Below are 18,963 nucleotides of genomic sequence, written 5' to 3'. Positions count from 1 at the left end.
ACATGTACAAAATCTTAAATATTTGTTCTATTATTTTATTTGATTTCTAGCTTTGAGTAGAAATTTCCCACAAGTTGTTACTGTCGAACTACCAGAGAATGGATACTAATTACATATGTAATACAACATAGATTTTCATACCCATTTCTGTAAATGGTTCCCTCTCCCACAAAACAAACACAATCCTGTCAGGAACCTGTTTTTAAAATGGGTTTAACGGTGAATCTCATAATAACAGCAAAAATGATGCTTGTACTGAAGAATCAATTGTACATTTTTAAAGTGCAGCCACTACAATCACTGCATCAAAAGCACCAACCGCGACTTGCTCAGAATCAGCAAGACCACATTCTGCAAATAAATATAGTACATACATTTATAAAGAAATCGCTGCAGAAGGAAAAAGATTCTTGCCCCATTTCATACACAACCAAACGCAACTTAGAAAAGAACTGCTGACTGCAAGCTCTGTTACTTAAATTATGAAATCTGACCTTCATAATTAAACATTATTATGCACCCAGATAGATGTGTGCAAACCTAGTTTTTAAAAAAATTATTTCCTTCTTTTTCAGGCCATCATCTGATTTAAAAATCAAGCAGGTTTAATTAATGAATCCATGATGAAGCAAGCACAACTTTCCCTTTTTGGAAGTCATCAATCAATTCAGAATGACAAAGTGATCAAATTCTGCCAAACCAAACCCCACACACTCTGCAAACACATTTCCAAAATGTATTAATTTGTTGAAAGATATGGCATTTTATTGACATACATATGCAACATATTGTACAGAATTTAAACTTTTAATTTGTCTTTTATCACACTTTTATTCATCCACCTTCCCACTTTCTCATTTGTTAACTTCATCTCCAATAAGGCAATAAATATTTGAGTGACAAGATGAACAATAAATCTTTTAAATGGTAAACAGAACAATAATTAGAAAGCATTGGCTGAGATATTAATTAAAGGCTGTGCAAGACAGGATCAGACTCATTGTACTTTGTACTTTTGTTTTTACATGTGGAAGTGCAAATCCCATTACAAGCAAGACCATTCTGACTTGTACAAAATGGTGCCACAATAAAACCATCATCCTATGTTTCCAATTGGCTTTTGTTTGACATGTACATTAACCAGTTCACCCAGTCGCTGTACACAGAAACATGTCAAACTGAAATGAAGCAGACACTGCTTCTGATGACAGCATTTTTTAAAAAAGGGATAATTAGCACACTTTCTGCCAAAACATAATACTTCAAACTAGATCAGCTCAGCGAATCCTGAACAGCACTACAAACAGCAGAGTCCATAGATTTGTAACACAATCTGTTTGAAATTGCAGCTCCACAGTTGAAGCAGAAGAAACCATTTGGATGTCTTGCTTCAACAGCTTTTAGCAGACCAAAAGTGTAATTACGTCACTTTCTGATCCAATTTTTAGTAAAAGCAATTTAAACCAGGAAATGGATAGAAAGATGGACAATTTCATTACATCCTGGGTAATAACATCACTGGTGCACTAAAACAACCATGCAGGTAGAGTCCAAACAAAGTACATCACCAAAATATCTTCCATATCACCTGTCCTTATAATACCTCCAAGCCTCCAAAAAATAGTTCCAATTTTATAGACTGGACTGACAGCGAGTGGTTAATCTAATATTTAGGTACATTTTCCCCTCAATTCAATCAAAGGGAAATGAATAAATGTATTATGAAGCGACTGATGATTGAATCAAGTTCTGGGCCCCAGTTTCACACCACAAAGATTTACAGCTATGTTGCAGGCAACAAATTCCAATCTTTTTAAAATGGAAGTACAAGTTTAACATATTTCTGTTTATTCCCATTGTAGCAAGAGCAGCTGAGCTTATTGCTCTTGAATATTGAAGTATTATTTAAGAATGGTTTCTAAAATAGTACTGAAATTAATCAACAGCTTGAGTTTTCCCTCTCTATTTAGTCCGGATTCTATATTAACTGCATACCTTCTTGCCACTGGATACTTATATTTTGGAACAAGTGAAGAATTCATGCAGAAACTGGAATTTACAAATAAAAAACTGCCTGATAAAAACTGTTGACACTCAAACATTGGCTCCCTGTTTTTTATAACAGCATGGTAGAAGGCTTTTCAAGGAATTTCTTGAACTCAGCAAGCCACTGGGCACCAACTGCTCCATCCACAACACGATGGTCACAACTCAGGGTCACTGCCATCATATTGACAACATCAAACCTGCAGAATGATAGCAGAGGTTAAACTCGACATTTCCTCAATGCACCATATTACCCATGTACACAGACATGATTCAGCCGAACAGCACCCAACACCACAAGTAATATAGAAAACAATCTTAGATAAAGTAAAAATGCTGGAAATACTCAGATCAAGAGGTATACATGTAGACAAGAATGGAGTTAGTGTTTCAGGACAATGAATTTTTGCCAGAACTCTAGTGAAAGCATTTCTACTAATTTTTAATTATCCAAGATTCTCAAATTTGCAGTTTTCTCCCCTAGTTTTCAATTAATTCTTGTCTGACAAATATTTTATTTAAAAATCTTCAACCACTATGAATGAAGGCACACAATTATCCAAAATGATGCAGTTAATACAAGATTCAAAGATTCAATAATAGATGGATGACAAGATATAGCCAACATTTAATTTGTGTTAGGTGTAGAGATTGCCTACCCCTTCTCATTTTCTGCAGGAAGCAGTCTTTGTTCTGATCCACCCACTGCTAGAATACACGCCTGAGGTGGGTTGATAATAGCCGAGAAGTTCTTTACACCGTACATTCCCAGGTTCGATATTGTAAATGTACCACCCTAATTTGATGTGGAGGAAAAATATGGATTAATAGCAAACTTAGAGAAGTGACCCAAGTACTGAAAGTTGCTCTAAATTTCTCATCAGAAATTAAAATAATTACAGAAAGACTTAGATGCAATTAAGCCCAACAAATGATTTGCTTGCTGTATCCATTTGCACCCAAATGGCATACCCGTAACCGTCTATCAACAATTTTGCCTAAGTCTTCCCATCTACCTTTCATGGGTTTTTTTTAAAGTACATCCATCACATTAGGTACCATAAATGGTTCAGATGCACTGAATAACTCTGTTCAAATATTAATTTATCCATACCTGAAATTCATGGGGTTGGAGTTTTCCTTCACGAGCCTTTTCAGCTAGAGACCTGACATCACTGCTGATAGATGCCAGTCCTTTAAAATGTGCATTAAACACAATGGGAGTTATCAGGCCAGCAGGAGTACTCACAGCTACATTGACATCCACAACATGGTTCCTGATGGGAAAGGGACAGAAATAGTTGATTTCATCTTTTTCAACCAAGTAATATAGTCATTGCAGGTTTCTGTCCATCATCAACAAATGGATAAGAAGTTGCTCCTCAGTTTAAGACATAGGATGTGACTGACCAGATTTGCTAATTCTCATGAAAATCTGGGATCCAGTACTGTGGCTATTCTCTCTGGCTTCTGTTACACTGCTAGGATAAATGCTTACATTCTACGGGAAGAGCAGAAGCAGAAGTTGAGGTACTTTGCTAGTCTTAAAGAGATACAGTGTGAGTTAATGGGATGCTCGGTCATAGAAAACATCCTAGCCAAGCAAGAAATCAGTTTATCGATTAAGGAATGTTCTACTTTTCACTAAGCCCCTATTGATGGGCTTGGAGCCAATGCTAGTACAAATAGTATTTTATTCTCTAATATTGGAGGGGGCCAACGTTGGTCACTGCCAGAACTCTGATCTTTGAACATTCATTCATTTTTTTTACTGACTTAAGTTTCTGCAAAGAGCACAAGTCACTAAAGAGAACTTTCAGCCTTGTTAGTTTTGAACTAAAGCTTCAATATTTCTCAAACAAACTGGCCAAATTAGTTTTGTAGGAACACAAAACGAGCTCATTCTTGTGAATAAGAATCACAGCCAGAATAATTTGGACAAATTACTAATGTTCCAAACTCTCAGTTTGGTGATTCTCTCCACTGCATTTTTCCCCCACTTGATGCCACAACGAAGCATAAAGAGAACGAACAAAGAACAAGATTTAATTCTCAACTACATCCATAAAAATCCATTATTCTCCATTCAAATTTTGGATAAGTTTGAAATGTTCTTTTGAATTGTATATCAAATGACTGACAAGCAGTTTATTTTTTTTTTGCAAACTTTATTTAAAAGATAACAAAAACATACAATATTTAACACCCATGGCCTCCTCCCACCCCTACAGCCAGCAACCTAAGGGAGCAAAAAAATAAGATTATATATATAAAAATTATAAATGTTAACAACATTTCAAAGTATATCTAAATGCATACATTTCAAATACGGAGACCACTTACTAACAAAAGAAGAATAATTATCATGTAAAGTATAAGTAATTTTTTCCATAACAACACATACTTTCAATTCATTATGCCAGCGTGCTATATTAATCTCAGTATCATCTTTCCAAGTACTAGCAACATATTTATGCACTACTGATAATACCAAACGTACAAAAGCAATTTGAATTTTATCCAATCCCATTCCCCTTAATGAATACAAATTTCCAAACAAGAAAATTGTTGGATCTAACAGTAGTATAAAATAATAATTTCTCCAAAATTACTTTAATTCCTTGCCAAAATTATTGAACTTTAACACAGTTCCATACAGCATGTAAAAAAAGTTCCAATAGATGAACCACATCTAAAACAAGAATCCAAATTACTAAACCCATTTTTTTTTTAAATTTTTCCAGGGTCAAATATAATTGATGTAAAAAATTATAATTAACCATTCCATATCACACATTAGTCAATTTAATTTCATTGTCTTGACACATATTTGCCCAATCTTCTTCAGGAAAAATAAATACTAAATAATTCTCTCATTTAAGTTTAGATTTCTCCCAATCTGGTTTATGCATACTCTCTCTCTCTCTCTTCTTTTTTTTCTTGGCTTGGCTTCGCGGACGAAGATTTATGGAGGGGGTAAAAAGTCCACGTCAGCTGCAGGCTCGTTTGTGACTGACAAGTCCGATGCGGGACAGGCAGACACGATTGCAGCGGTTGCAAGGGAAAATTGGTTGGTTGGGGTTGGGTGTTGGGTTTTTCCTCCTTTGCCTTTTGTCAGTGAGGTGGGCTCTGCGGTCTTCTTCAAAGGAGGTTGCTGCCCGCCAAACTGTGAGGCGCCAAGATGCACGGTTTGAGGCGTTATCAGCCCACTGGCGGTGGTCAATGTGGCAGGCACCAAGAGATTTCTTTAGGCAGTCCTTGTACCTTTTCTTTGGTGCACCTCTGTCACGGTGGCCAGTGGAGAGCTCGCCATATAACACGATCTTGGGAAGGCGATGGTCCTCCATTCTGGAGACGTGACCCATCCAGCGCAGCTGGATCTTCAGCAGCATGGACTCGATGCTGTCGACCTCTGCCATCTCGAGTACTTCGACGTTAGGTCTTGTAACAAATTATACATAACTGAAATATAACCCTTTTTCGGTATAGAGGAAATCAAAGATTCAAATCTCGACAAAGTAGGTAAAATCACCTCTCTACCATAATTATCTTTTATCAAAGATCTAAATTGATAATACACAAATAAAGAATTTACAGGTATATCAAATCTTTCTCTCAACTGATTAAAAGGAAGAAATTTCTCCTCTACAAAACAATCTTGCATTGTCTATACCTTTAGAATCCCAAATCGTTAAATGATTATTAAACATTGAAAAAGGAATAAGCTGATTATTATACAATGAAGTTAAAATTGATAATTTATCTTTTGACCTTAACACCCTGTTTTTTCAATCCAAATCTTTAACAAATGTTTCAATATCAGCTTATCATATTGCTGTAACAAAATCAAATTCCAAATGAAATATAAATTCATGTATCTCAACCCTAGAAATACACACCATCTCCACTTTAGCCCAGCGAGGAGGTTGATCCAAATCCATCAATCAACTAATAAACTTCAACTGGGCCACTTCATAATAAATTTGAAAATATGATAATTGTAGTCTGCCAAATGTGTACTTCCATGCAAGTCTATGCAATGCCATTTGAGCTAGTTTACCTTCCATAAAAATTCTCGCACTACTTTATTCAAATCTTGAAAAAAGCCCTTAGAAAGTAAACAAAGTAGTGACTGGAATAAATATTGAATTCGAGGAAGAATATTCATTTTAATACAATTAACCCGACCAATCAAAGTTAATGGAAGATCTTTCCACTTAATCAAATCTGCTTTAATCCGTCATAATATAGGTACATAATTTAATTAATATAACAATTGATAATTCGTATCCATAAACACACCTAAATATTTAATTTTACTTGTCCATCTTAATTTTGTAATTGTTTTAAATTCAGAATAATCTCCCACTCCAACTGGTAAAATTTCACGTCTATCCCAATTAACTTTATATCCCGATAATTCTCCAAATTTCAACAAACACTCTTGCAATTGTTTCAACGACCGTTCTGGTTCTGTCAAATACACCAATACATCATCTGCAAACAAATTAATTTTATATTCTTCATTCTTAACCCTCATCTCTCTAATTTCATCATTTTTTCTAATAACCTGAGCTAACAATTCAATAATCAATGCAAATAGGGCTGGTGACAATGGGCAGTCCTGTCGAGTTAAACGAGTCAACTTAAATAGTAAAGAAATCTGTCCATTTGTCACCACCCTAGCAATGGGGTTCATATATAAAGCCTTAACCCAACCAATAAAAGAAGGGCCAAAATTAAATTTCTCTAACACTTTAAATAAAAAATCCCACTCAACCCTATCAAAAGCTTTTTCTGCATTTAATGCAACCACCATAGGATGATTAAGTTGCTTTCGATATGTGTTGACCAAGGTAATTAATCAAAATATATTATCTGATGCATTTCTATTCTTAATAAAACCTGTGTTATCAATGTGTACCAATTTAGGCAAATATTTAGCAAGTCTATTAGCTAATACTTTTGCTATAATTTTATAATCCACATTTAATAAAGAGATAGGTCTATACGAAGACACTTTTAATGGATCTTTTTTTGGAATAACAGTTATTAAAGCACTTGAACAAGATTCTGATATCTTCTGATCTTCAGTAACTTGATTCAACACTTCCCCAAATTCATTAGAAAAAATCATCATAAAAAAGTTTATAAAATTCCACAGGGAATCCATCGTCCCCTGGGGACTTTCCATTGGGCATTTCCTGAATAGCTTCCTTAATTTCAAAATCCGTAAATAGAGATTCCAATTCCTGAACATCATTTCCATCTAATACCGGTAACTTTAATTTAGATAAGTAAGAGTCAATAGAACCATTATCCTGTTTCCCCACAGAAGTATATAATTTTTGATAAAATGAATAAAACAGGTCATTAATTTCCTGAGGCTTATGTTATTATTGAATTCATCTTAACAGCATTAATAGTCCGAGACACCTGCTCAGCTTTCAATTGCCAGGCAAGTACCTTGTGAGCTCTTTCCCCCAACTCATAATAACGTTGTTTAGACCGATTAATTAAGCGCTCAAACTGATAAGTTTGTAAAGTATTATAACGTCATTTCAACCTCTCAGTGCAACTTTTTTTTCATCTTCTGTTACACCTTTCTGAAAATCCTTCTCTAACTCAGCAATCTTATTTTCTAACTCTAAACTTTCTGCCAAATATTGTTTCTTAACTTTCGTAGAATAACTAATGATCTGCCCCCTCAAATAAGCTTTTAAAGCATCCCATATTACAAAATGACTATCCACAGAATGAACATTTTCAGTCAAAAATAAAGAAATCTGCTCTTTAACAAAAGTAACAAACTCTGGTTTCTTCAATAACATTACATTAAACCTCCATCTAAACGTCAGACGTACTACCTCCGAACTTTCACAAGACAAAAATAGTGAATGATCTGATATAACTCTACTTTTATATTCAGCTCATAATAGTCTACCTTGTAAATGTGCTGATACCAAAAATAAATCAATTCTGGAAAACGAATCATGTCTCGAAGAATAAAAAGAGAAATCTTTCTCTGTAGGATTAACTTTTCTCCAAATATACACCAAATTTAAATCTTTCATTAACGCATTAATTTGTGTTGCCATCTTTGATTTCCTTATACCTTATGGATTTCTGTCCAATAAAGGGTCGAGAACATAGTTAAGATCACCACCAAACCATATATAACCATATAACCACTTACAGCACAAAACAGGCCAGTTCGGCTCTAATAGTCCATGCCGTAACAAATCCCCACCCTCCTAGTCCCACTGACCAGCACCCGGTCCATACCCCTCCAGTCCCCTCCTCTCCATGTAACTATCCAGTCTTTCCTTAAATGTAATCAATGATCCCGCCTCAACCACATCTGCCCGAAGATCATTCCACATCCCTACCACCCTTTGGGTAAAGAAATTTCCCCTCATGTTCCCCTTATAATTTTCCCCCTTCAATCTTAAACCATGCCCTCTAGTTTGAATCTCCCCCACTCTTAATTGAAAAAGCCTATCCACGTTTACTCTGTCTGTCCCTTTTAAAATCTTAAACACCTCTATCAAGTCCCCCCTCAATCTTCTATGCTCCAGAGAAAAAAGCCCCAGTCTGCACAACCTTTCCCTGTAACTCAAACCTTGAAATCCTGTCAACATTCTCGTGAACCTTCTCTGCACTGGATCCCAAGAAACTAAAACATTTTCATTAGCTTGGGTTAACAACAAAAAAGCTTCTGAAATAAACCGCTCATCATCTATATTAGGGGCATAAAGATTCAACGAAGTCCACGATTCAGCAAAAATTTTACAGTTCACTCTTAACACTCTGCCAGCTTACCCCTCTGAAGATTCCAATTCAAATGGTAAATTTTATGAATCAAAATCGCTACTCCTCTTGCCTTAGAATTTAAAAAAAATTACCAACCTAACCCCTTTTCAATTTCAAATGTTCTTTCTCAGTCAAATGTGTTTCTTGTAAAAAAGCAATATCAATTTTCATTTTTTTTAAATATAAGCCAATATTCTCTCTCTTAATTGGAGGGCCCTGGTGAGACCCCACCTGGAGTATTGCGTCCAGTTCTGGTCTCCAAACTTGAGGAAGGACATACTAGCTATAGAGGGTGTGCAGCGCAGATTTACAAGGTTAGTTCCAGGGATGGCAGGGTTGTCATATGCAGCAAGGCTAGAAAAACTGGACTTGTATCCATTGGAGTTTAGAAAGATGAGGGGGGACATGATTGAGGTATACAAAATCATCAGGGGGATAGACAAGGTGAAGTCGGATTACTTGTTCCCAATGATGGGGGAGACGAGGACTAGAGGGCATAGTTTAAGAATACAGGGTAGGCCCTTTAGGACGGAGATGAGAAAGCATTTTTTTACCCAGAGAAGTGTGAATCTGTGGAATGCTCTGCCACAGAGGGTGGTAGAGGCAGATTCGCTGACTATGTTCAAAAGAGAGTTAGATAAGACCCTTGTGGGTAACGGAGTTAAGGGTTATGGGGATAAGGCTGGAAAGGGGTACTGATGGTAATGATTAGCCATGATCTAAAATGGCGGTGCTGGCCCAACGGGCCAAATGGCCTACTCCAGCTCCTATTGTCTATTGTCTATTTAACCCCTGCACATTAAAAGTTGCAAAATTCAATTGAGACATCTTTTTTAACTACTAATATATTTACACACTATAAAATAATGCTCCCCTCTATAATCCTTCCAAAAAAGAAAAATCCCCTCAAAAAAAATTAAAAAATTTAAAAAAAACCACCCAAAGGTAGTAATACCCTAAAAACCTGAGTGTGGTGAACCCACTAGTGGCAAATGACTATCAGAATTTTCAGTGTCATCCACCCCAGCCAGATACATATTAATTATTTTATCAAACACAATCGAATATAATCCATATATGATTCCAAGCTCAATGACTGCTCTGGATCTTCAACATCAAGAAGACATTGTGTCATCTCTTCTTTCTTTCCATACTTTCCATTCCCATGTCCATTTCCATTTCTGTTTACTCTCCTCTTAGGAGATAACAGAGGAGAAGACCCATTTTTTCGCAATTCCGGCAAAGAATTAGCAAAAACCAAAGCATCTTGATCATTCTCAAAAAATTGAGATTGAAAATTTCCATAGAAAACCTTCAAAATTGCAGGATAATGAAAAGCAAACTTGTAGCCTTTTTGCCACAAAACATCTTTAGCTGTATTAAATCCTCATTTTCTAATAACTTCTTGACTCATATCAGCATAAAAAAACACCCTATTATGTTGAACCATTAATAGAGATTGATTCTGTCTCGCGTTCTGCACTGCCATATGTAAAATCATTTCTCAATCTTGATATTTTAAACAACGAATCAAGACTGCTCTCGGTGTTTGTCCTGGAAGTGGTCTTCTTAGAGCTCTATGAGCCCTATCCAATTCCAAACCTTCAAGAAAAAGCTCTTTAATCAGCACCTCTGGGATCCAGTGCTTAAAAAATTTTATAGGGTCAGCATCTTCAATATCCTCTAGGAGGCCAACTATTTTCACATTATTCCTCCAACTTTGATTTACCAACGAATCAATCTTCTTCATTAAATCTCTTTTCTGAATCCCCCAATCTACAAAAGAACCTTCCACTTTTTCCATTTTTTCTCTATTACGTTCTGAGTTTGACACTCAGAGAAAGCTGTTTCGATTTTCTTAAAATTATCTTGCACAGTATCAACTGATTTTATACATTTATTAATATCACTTTTAACTAGTCATTTCCTGTTTCACAATTGACATTTCATCACACAAAGTATTCATTTTTATTTTCATCTCCATAAATCCTTGATTCATTTGAGTTGATAATTGTTTTGACATATTATGCATTTGACAAGCAATCCCTTCCAAAACAGTGAACACTGAATCCAGTCCAGATTCCACTTCCACTTTTTGAGATTCACCTTCTTTAAGTGCAAGCTCCTCTTCCTGGACAAATTCCAATAAGGTAAGTTGCTCTTCTTCCTCAGTCATTGTAGGCCCTTTGTTTGAACGGCTGCGGGTCTGGACACCCGACGCCGGCACACCAACCTCCTTGGGAAGCTAGTGTTTGGGCAGCTCTTGGACCCGCGATGCCACACGCAGGCCAGGCAAGGCCGTCAGATGCGCAGAGGCATCCCCCGTCACTACCCTGCGCGCCACCAGGCCGCCCAGTGAGGTCGCGGGTCCCCTTATCAGCCGCGCCGCCCGCATGACTTCACGTGAACGCAGGTCGGCAGCGGCCAAACTCACCGATGTACTGGCGCCATCTTGCGGATACAGGATTTGCGCCGGAGTCAAACTAAAACAGGCTGGAGTCTTCTAAGGCTTGGAGACTCACAGTGATGACTCCCAGTGATTCAGCTACGGTAGGCCTCAATTCTTCCGCATTTTTATATGGTAGATTTTTCTGAAGCTGAGGTTTAAACTTTTTCACATTGGATGCCATCATAAAGCACTGTTATTTAAATAACTGTAAATCTTATTTTTAATCACTTTTATACTATTGAAAAACCAAGTATTTAATGATCCAGCTGGGAAGAGGTGGAATACATGTCTTCCTTCTACGCCATCTTGTCACGCCTCCTGACAAGCAGTTTCTCACACTGATAACACACTAGCTGCAGCTTCCTTCAAATAAACAAATGCATTCGAGATATATGAATCTGGCTACTCACTGCCTGATAACCGTGTCCTGCCACGAGGAGTTTGCTTCAGGAACTTTTAAGCAAGCCAGAGCTGAAGCCTTTATGAGAAAATCATTCACTGACAGCTTAATATTTTCAGATTTAATTTCCTATAAATAAAAGCAAAACATCAATGACTTCCCAGGGTTTAATCACAAAACAGCAATTTGCATATTACAATTTTTTTATTACAAATGTTCTCCTGCAAATCAATATTGGTATTGAATGCAGCTAACATCTACTGCATAATACATTGATTGCAGAGGCAGATAAGCTTAAACGTCAGATACTATTTATTGTCATGTAATAAAACAGAAATGTAATATTACACAAAATTCCCTTGAGTCTGTCATAAGGCAGACAAAATATTCACCCTGCACCCCTTACAGTTCAAGAAAGAGAAGCATGAGTTTCACCCCATCCCCAACTCCCAACTCCCACCAGAGTCACCAAAAACACATGGATTCACCTTCAGTGCTCCCGCAGGCTCACAAGACTCCAGTTCAGTTCAAACCAGCCGCAATCCGAGCCCAGATCCAAACCTATAACACAACGAGGAAGCCTTCAGCTCCCAGGGCCCTTCGGCAGCCCTTCTTGCTCTCAGCACCCTCTCAAATCTCTGTTCCAATACCTGGTTCTGATAAGCCAGTCTCTAGCAACCTGGTGAGAGTCCTTTGACCTCAAGTCACCAGCAGCCTCTGTGGGTTCCTCACCTAAAGTTGCTAACAGATTGCCACTTGTGAGTGTCCTTTTGCCGCAGAGCCCCTGGCTGGTCTTCCACCATGATCACCGGCCTTGGGGTCGTCTCCTCTTCTCAACCGGAGGGGATGGCATGGGTGTATTCTCCCCATTTCTGGTGCCATGAGTCAATCTGCTGCTCCCCCAAAGTCTGCAATCCCTTGTGGCTGCTGCCTAACACAGGGCCACCATCTTGTGCTCAGATCCTACGGTCGCAGGATTTTAAATGAAAAAAGTGTTGGCTCCGAAAACATGCCATTTAAAGCCTGTACGGAGTTGTCAGCAGTAGGATCGGGAGATAGGACCCTGTGGTGGAGCATTGTGTCTCCACTCTCTGGTCTTCTCGGGTCAACACCAGTGGCAATGGCCCCATTACAGCAGCAAAACTTGCAATCGCACCTGTGAGTGAGTTGGGAAATGGCCATACTTTGTAAGTGAACAGAATGTAAATAAGCAACCACTACATTGTCTGAAACAGTAGTTAGATTGGAGAATATGGTTTCAGACAGCAGTGTTTTTTTATAGCCCCTTTCCTTTCGCTATCCTTTTCTTTCATGTACAAATGTGTTGGAGATTAGTAATCAAAGATAAATAACCCAATTATTTGTACAAAATTTTAGTGTAATATGTCCCATGCTGTCTTTGCAGCTACAGCCATACCTCATTCAGTTGTTTCCTAAGCTCCAGAATCCTATCCATGTTGATATCTATGGATAGGTAATAGTGAGGGATGCTCTGCTTGGATTGCATGAGACGCTGGGCAATAACCTGAAGTGAAGCACAAGGGAATTACAAATAGGAAAGTGAAGGTGAGCATTACCAGCCTTCATTAATGCAAAGATAACTTTGTCAGCAGTACTTTACCTTCCGTATGTTGGTGAGCGGAACGTCTGTGAATGTTCTAGTGGGAGCCGCTGCGACACTTGGAGCCGCTGCGACACTCGGAGCCTACAAAAATCAAAAGCAAAACAGTTAAATACTTTAAAATAAAAACAATACTGGAGAAACTCAGCAGGTCAAACAGTATACATTATATACCAAAGTTAACGATACATAATCAACGTTTCGGGCTGGAGCTCTTCATCAAGGTATGAGCAAAATGGTGCCAGAATCCTCAGTTTGTTTTATTCAGATTTATGACCCAAGATTCCAACTCTGTGCCACAGTGACCATATTTCTGCCACTTTCAGCAACATGTTTAGTTCTCTAACTTTATTGACCATTTCCCTCTTTGAATGTAGCTCAGATAGTAATCCAGAGATTTCTACATTGGTGCTTTTTTTAAAAATCCGCACTTTGCTGCTTGTTTTTCTTCATTAGAATCAAACAATGACTAAGTGCTTGAAGATCAAATATGCATGGAGATCGGTAACATTAGCAAAGCAGTTATCGTAGACGATTTCAACTTTCCCAACAATGACTCAGAATGCCAGTGTTTGTGAATTGGATGGGGCAAACTTTTTTAATTGTGTTTCGGAGAACTTTCTCCTGCAATATGTGGAAAAGTCAATTGGGGAAGGGGCAACATTAGACTTGTACTGGGAAGTGAAGCTGGTCAGGTAACAGGCATCATGAGGGGAACACTGTGGGACCAGTGAACACAATTCTATTAGCATTAAGATTGTTATAGAAAAGGGTAACTCTGGTCCTCAAGTTAGAATCTTAAATTTGGGTAAGGCCAGTTTTGACATGATTAGACTGGAGTTAGCAACAGCTGAAAAGATGCAAATATGAGAGGGTAAATACATAATTGACAAATGGGAAGCATTTAAGATTGTGTTATGGAATGATCCACGATGAACATGTTCCCAGTAGGGTAAAGTACAGGAACCCTTGTGAACAAGAGATATAGAGGCAGTTCTTTTATTTGCTTACGTTTACACTGTTAAGTTTTTTTTTTGCACTACCAATTAGTGGTAATGCTGCCACACCCAGAGAAAAAAAGAATCTCAAGGTTGTATATAATGCCATGTATGTACTCTGACAATAAATTTGAAATCTAATAAATCAAAGAAAAAAAACTAGGCACATCAGATATAGGCAGATAGGTTTAAACTAATTCCCTTGATAAGGAGCATAGTGGAGATTTAAAGAGGGCTAAAAGAGGCTTTGAGACAGCTTTCGAATACAGTGCTAGGGAGAATTCAAGTGGACAGATGGAGTTTCCTGGATCCCCATGCCTGCCTCGCTTATTGTCATTCTATCCTATGCTTCTTGACTGAGCAGTTGTATAAGTCTGCTTCCTGGAAGTGCATTCCCCTTAACACACCAGTGACTAAATCTTAAGAGTCCAGCTCATCAACTCTGAGTGGAAGTTCACTAAGCTGCATAAACATATCGCAAATGTGCTTGCCATGAATTCCAATAGTTTCCATGCACCTCACATACTACAGTTGTAACACTGTGTACAAGATCCTGAAATTCTTAGCTAATTTAATAATTTCAACATCTAAGTAGATCATAAAAGTCTTGTTCTGCCCCATAACTTTGCTGCCTCTAGTCCCCTGTCATTTCTATGGTGATTGTTAATGACATCCCGCATTCCTCAATTCACTAGCTACAAGAAATGCATTCGTGGGTGACAGAACCTATGAAAATATTCCTCCAATCCTACCAGAACCTGGTAAAAGTTTGGCAAAATTAAACATAAACATTAAGTTCCCATCAGAATCAGTAAAAATTGACTAGCCTAAAAATCAACTTCATTTTACTTTTCTACATGAATACCTTGAAGGCTTTTCAGTTATGTGGGACTTCAGAAAAAAATTCTAAAATTTTTGAATACTATTTTGTAGCTTCAATTCAGAAAGACATATTGCTTGAATGGCTCTCCTAAACGCAGCAATGCTATTTTGGAATTAGTTACTAAATATCAAGTTGCCCAATGTCTATTTACACTAAAATATAGTAATAGGATTTATAAAGTCACTGAACCAACAACTGCATATTACAGATGCCACCATAAATTTGAATACTCACTTTTCTATTTTTTTCTCTTAATAATCTTTTCAAATTCTCAAAAAAATTGCTGTGTTCAATCTGGAATATTTGCTTTCCTGGAATCAGAAACCCAATTTATCTCACGATTCTTCTATCCTGATAAGGGAATTATCTTGTTCCCTTACAGCTGATAGTTTAAAGATTACCCACTGATTTTAAAACAGTTTCCAAAGCATAAACTATACTGGGCAAACTGGCCAGAGATGACAAGAAGCCAAAATACAGTTATCTGGAACTCAAGCAACCAGTAGCATCAAGCAACTGGCAAATACATTTATCTGGCAGCTACCAATCCCCATAAGTGTCAGATACCAGGGGTTTTAATATACACATTTTTAATTAAATTTTTTAAAATTTAGACATACAGCATGGTAACAGGACATTTTGGCTCAAGAGCTCGTACTGCCCAATTACATCTGACTGATCTACACCACAGTACGTTTATGAATGGTGGGAGAGAGGAAACCAGAGCCCCCAGGAAAAACCCACACAGACATGGGGAGAATGTACAAACTCTTTACAGGCAGCACGGGATTTGAACCAGCTGCTGCTGTAAAGGCGTTGCGCTAACTGCTACACTAACTGTCCCCATAACTGTGCTAAATTTTTTTTTATAAATCAATTTTGACAGCCACATATCTGAAAATGAGCATATGTACTTCTAATTTAAAGCTATTTTGGACTCACTGGTGCTTCCTTTGAAGGTACGAAGGAATCAACATCTTTCTTTCTGATCTGGCCATCTGGTCCAGTGCCTAAAGAAAATATTCATTTTAGATTAACCTGAACAATGTCTGGAAAACCCTTTACATTACATTTTGTTTACCATGCCTTATCTATTTGAATTTAATTCAGTCTTTGCTTGAAATTGCAACTATACTTTTACAAATATACCAACTTCCATTGGTTTTTCTTGTTCCATTCCAAAGTAATTAGGTTACAGCATCAACATATTAAAGAACATTTTAAAAAAATCCTTCTTTTAAAAGATTTTTTTTTAAATATAAAAAGTTGTAGTGTGCTTTATCTCCAAAACACCTTTATGCAATGAAGTGCAGATACTATTATGCAGCCAATTACAGGGGACAATTTGCACAAAGGCAGACCCGACAAATAACAAATCAATGAAGCTACTTTTGGCAGTTTAAACTGAGAAAACATTGTTGACCAAAGCACCTACAGTGATCACACTCCTTCAATCAGCATCATTTTCTATTTCACTTCCACAAACTCCTGATTGCCAGACAAGAATGTCTGGCAATTGGGCTAGGCTACCAACATGCATGTTTTGATAGAGACACGTGCTGTAACAATTAAAATAGTTTTACATTTCAATTAACAATAATCTCAGTGATGTTCTCCAAAATCAGACTTTAATTTTTGTGCAACATACCTTTTATTTGTTGAAGATCAATGCCCTTTTCAGCTGCCAGTTTCTTTGCCAGAGGACTGGCAAAGATTCGACCTTTGGGGTCTCTGGGAATGGATGGGATAGATAAGGGTGGTGTTGGCACAGGCTGCTGTATGGCAGGGATAGCCTGCAATAGATTTCAAGAGATAGCTGAACAAGCTTAAATGCAATTACCCTTTGAAACAATTCACTGTTTAACAAAGACTGCTACATTCTATATTAGGGAAGAGTATCCCACAAAGTCAATCAAAACTTATTCAATTACCTTGAGAACATTTCAGCAAATGCATCACTTATCAGTAAATCACAATCAGAGGTGCAAAGGGCTAGGTCTCAGCACAATATCTTTCCATCTTTAAATGCTTTATAAATAAATGCAACTTCAGAAAAATGCAGCTCTGAATGTTAAATAGATAAAGACAAATTAATTTGAGTCTGTACAGCTGCAGGAGCCACTAGAGGCGAATCCATGGACATTCAGTGTCTATGAAGAGACTCTTTTTTGCTTCTCTTATTGTTGAGGGTGCTGGACAATGCTCATGTTGACTCGGTTTTCCTTACGATGGACAAAAGTTGAAGAATATCATGTATATTACATATTTATTACGTGACAATCAAAGGAACCTAGGAACCTTGTTTCAACAAACTTGACAAAAATTTTACTGGAAGTTTAGGCAGAGAAAGAACAAGCCACTGAATAAAGTTCAATCCCTTAACTGATTTCACATGCAATGGTATAGGCAGATTGAATCTGCCTTCAACTGTGTCTGACATTAGTGCAAGGCACTTTGCTCAAGTGGACATCAGAGGAGAACCATAGTTCACCGTGGTAGCAAAGCCCATGCAGGTACAAGAAGATTCATATAGAAACCATGGGTGCAGTTTCACAAGTGCTGAGCAGCTGGCAGAGAACTCACACAGAGTGTACAGTACCTACTTTGAGATTATGAATATTTCCACTATTGACACATTTGGACAGATTACACCTGAAACAGCTGTGTGGGAATATTTGCCTGTGCTATTATGAAAGTTCAAACTAATTGGAAGAGGAAGGGGCAGAGTAGACATACATTTTATTGGGGTTTGTGGGGGTGGGCAGTGCAGACAAAAGGAGGGGAAACTTCAGACCAGTTGGCAGAACGGATATAGTTGTGAGAAATTAGATGGGAGAAATACGACTAAAAGTTCATCTATTTTAATGCATGGGGCATGACTGCCAGGGCAGATGATAGAGCAATGATCAGAATATGGGAATATGACATGGCTGCTACTAGAGATACGACTGATTGAAACAAAGGTAGGGCAGAATCTTCAGGTGGGCAGAATCTTCAGGTGGGCAGAGCAAAGTCGGTGGGAGAGGGGTGTATCTTGTAATATTAAGGAGTACAGTAAGGAGGGAGAATATCCTAGGACACAGTTCAAATTAGGCCATTTAGGTAGATCTTAGATTAACAAAAAGGATACAATCTTTTTCCTGAGGAAACACTTAAGGCTTCTCGGAGTTAGAGGAGCAGAGATAGATGCAAGAGTAATAGGGTAATAGCAATAGAGGATTTCAACTTTCCCAGAGTTAAGTAGAATGACTTTAGTGTGAAAGGAATAGAGAGGATGGCATTTTAAAAGTGTACCTGAGAAAGCTTATGAGTCAGTAATGTAGAGTCCTAAAGGAGGAGAGACTACTGGAACTAAATGTCAGGATTTGATGCAAGGCTTCAACCTAAAATGCTGACCATCCCTTTGCCTCCACAGATGCTGCCTGACCCAATGAGTCCTCCAGCAGTTTATTGTTTTGCTAAGGGATAACATTGATAAGTTTGTACGATGGGCAGAAAAGCATAGAAAATAACAGCATTGTACAGGACCTTCAGCCTATGATGTTGTGCTAGCCTACATGTATAAAAAACATCTAATACAAACTAAACCCTCCCTACCTCATAACCCTCTCATTTTCTTTCATCCATGTGTCTAAGAGTCTCTTAAATGCCCCTACTGTTTCAGCCTCCACCACCACCCCTGTCAATGCAGCAGACAGAATTTAATCTCGGTAAGTATAAAGTTGTGCACTTTGGGAGGACTAAAAAGATCAA

General features: G+C 37.7%; 1 protein-coding gene across 1 annotated transcript in view; it reads right to left on the bottom strand.

Moving 5' to 3' along the window:
- Nucleotides 1-21: 21 nt before the first annotated feature.
- dlat (dihydrolipoamide S-acetyltransferase (E2 component of pyruvate dehydrogenase complex)) overlaps nt 22-18,963 on the bottom strand; it is a 43,465-nt gene continuing 24,523 nt past the window's right edge. Inside the window, exons 7-14 of the mRNA XM_069894878.1 lie at nt 16,859-17,003; nt 16,153-16,220; nt 13,330-13,413; nt 13,126-13,233; nt 11,719-11,837; nt 3,161-3,323; nt 2,706-2,842; nt 22-2,246 (exon numbers count right to left, since the gene is read on the bottom strand). Of these exons, the coding sequence (XP_069750979.1) occupies nt 2,117-2,246; nt 2,706-2,842; nt 3,161-3,323; nt 11,719-11,837; nt 13,126-13,233; nt 13,330-13,413; nt 16,153-16,220; nt 16,859-17,003 (954 nt within the window). The 3' untranslated portion in view covers nt 22-2,116. The remainder of the gene's footprint in view (nt 2,247-2,705; nt 2,843-3,160; nt 3,324-11,718; nt 11,838-13,125; nt 13,234-13,329; nt 13,414-16,152; nt 16,221-16,858; nt 17,004-18,963) is intronic.

This window comes from Narcine bancroftii, chromosome 8 (assembly GCF_036971445.1).
Source record: "Narcine bancroftii isolate sNarBan1 chromosome 8, sNarBan1.hap1, whole genome shotgun sequence".
In the NCBI taxonomy this organism is placed as follows: Eukaryota; Metazoa; Chordata; class Chondrichthyes; order Torpediniformes; family Narcinidae; genus Narcine; species Narcine bancroftii.
Note: the sequence above shows the minus strand (reverse complement) of the source record. Positions and strands in the feature narration are given on the sequence as shown.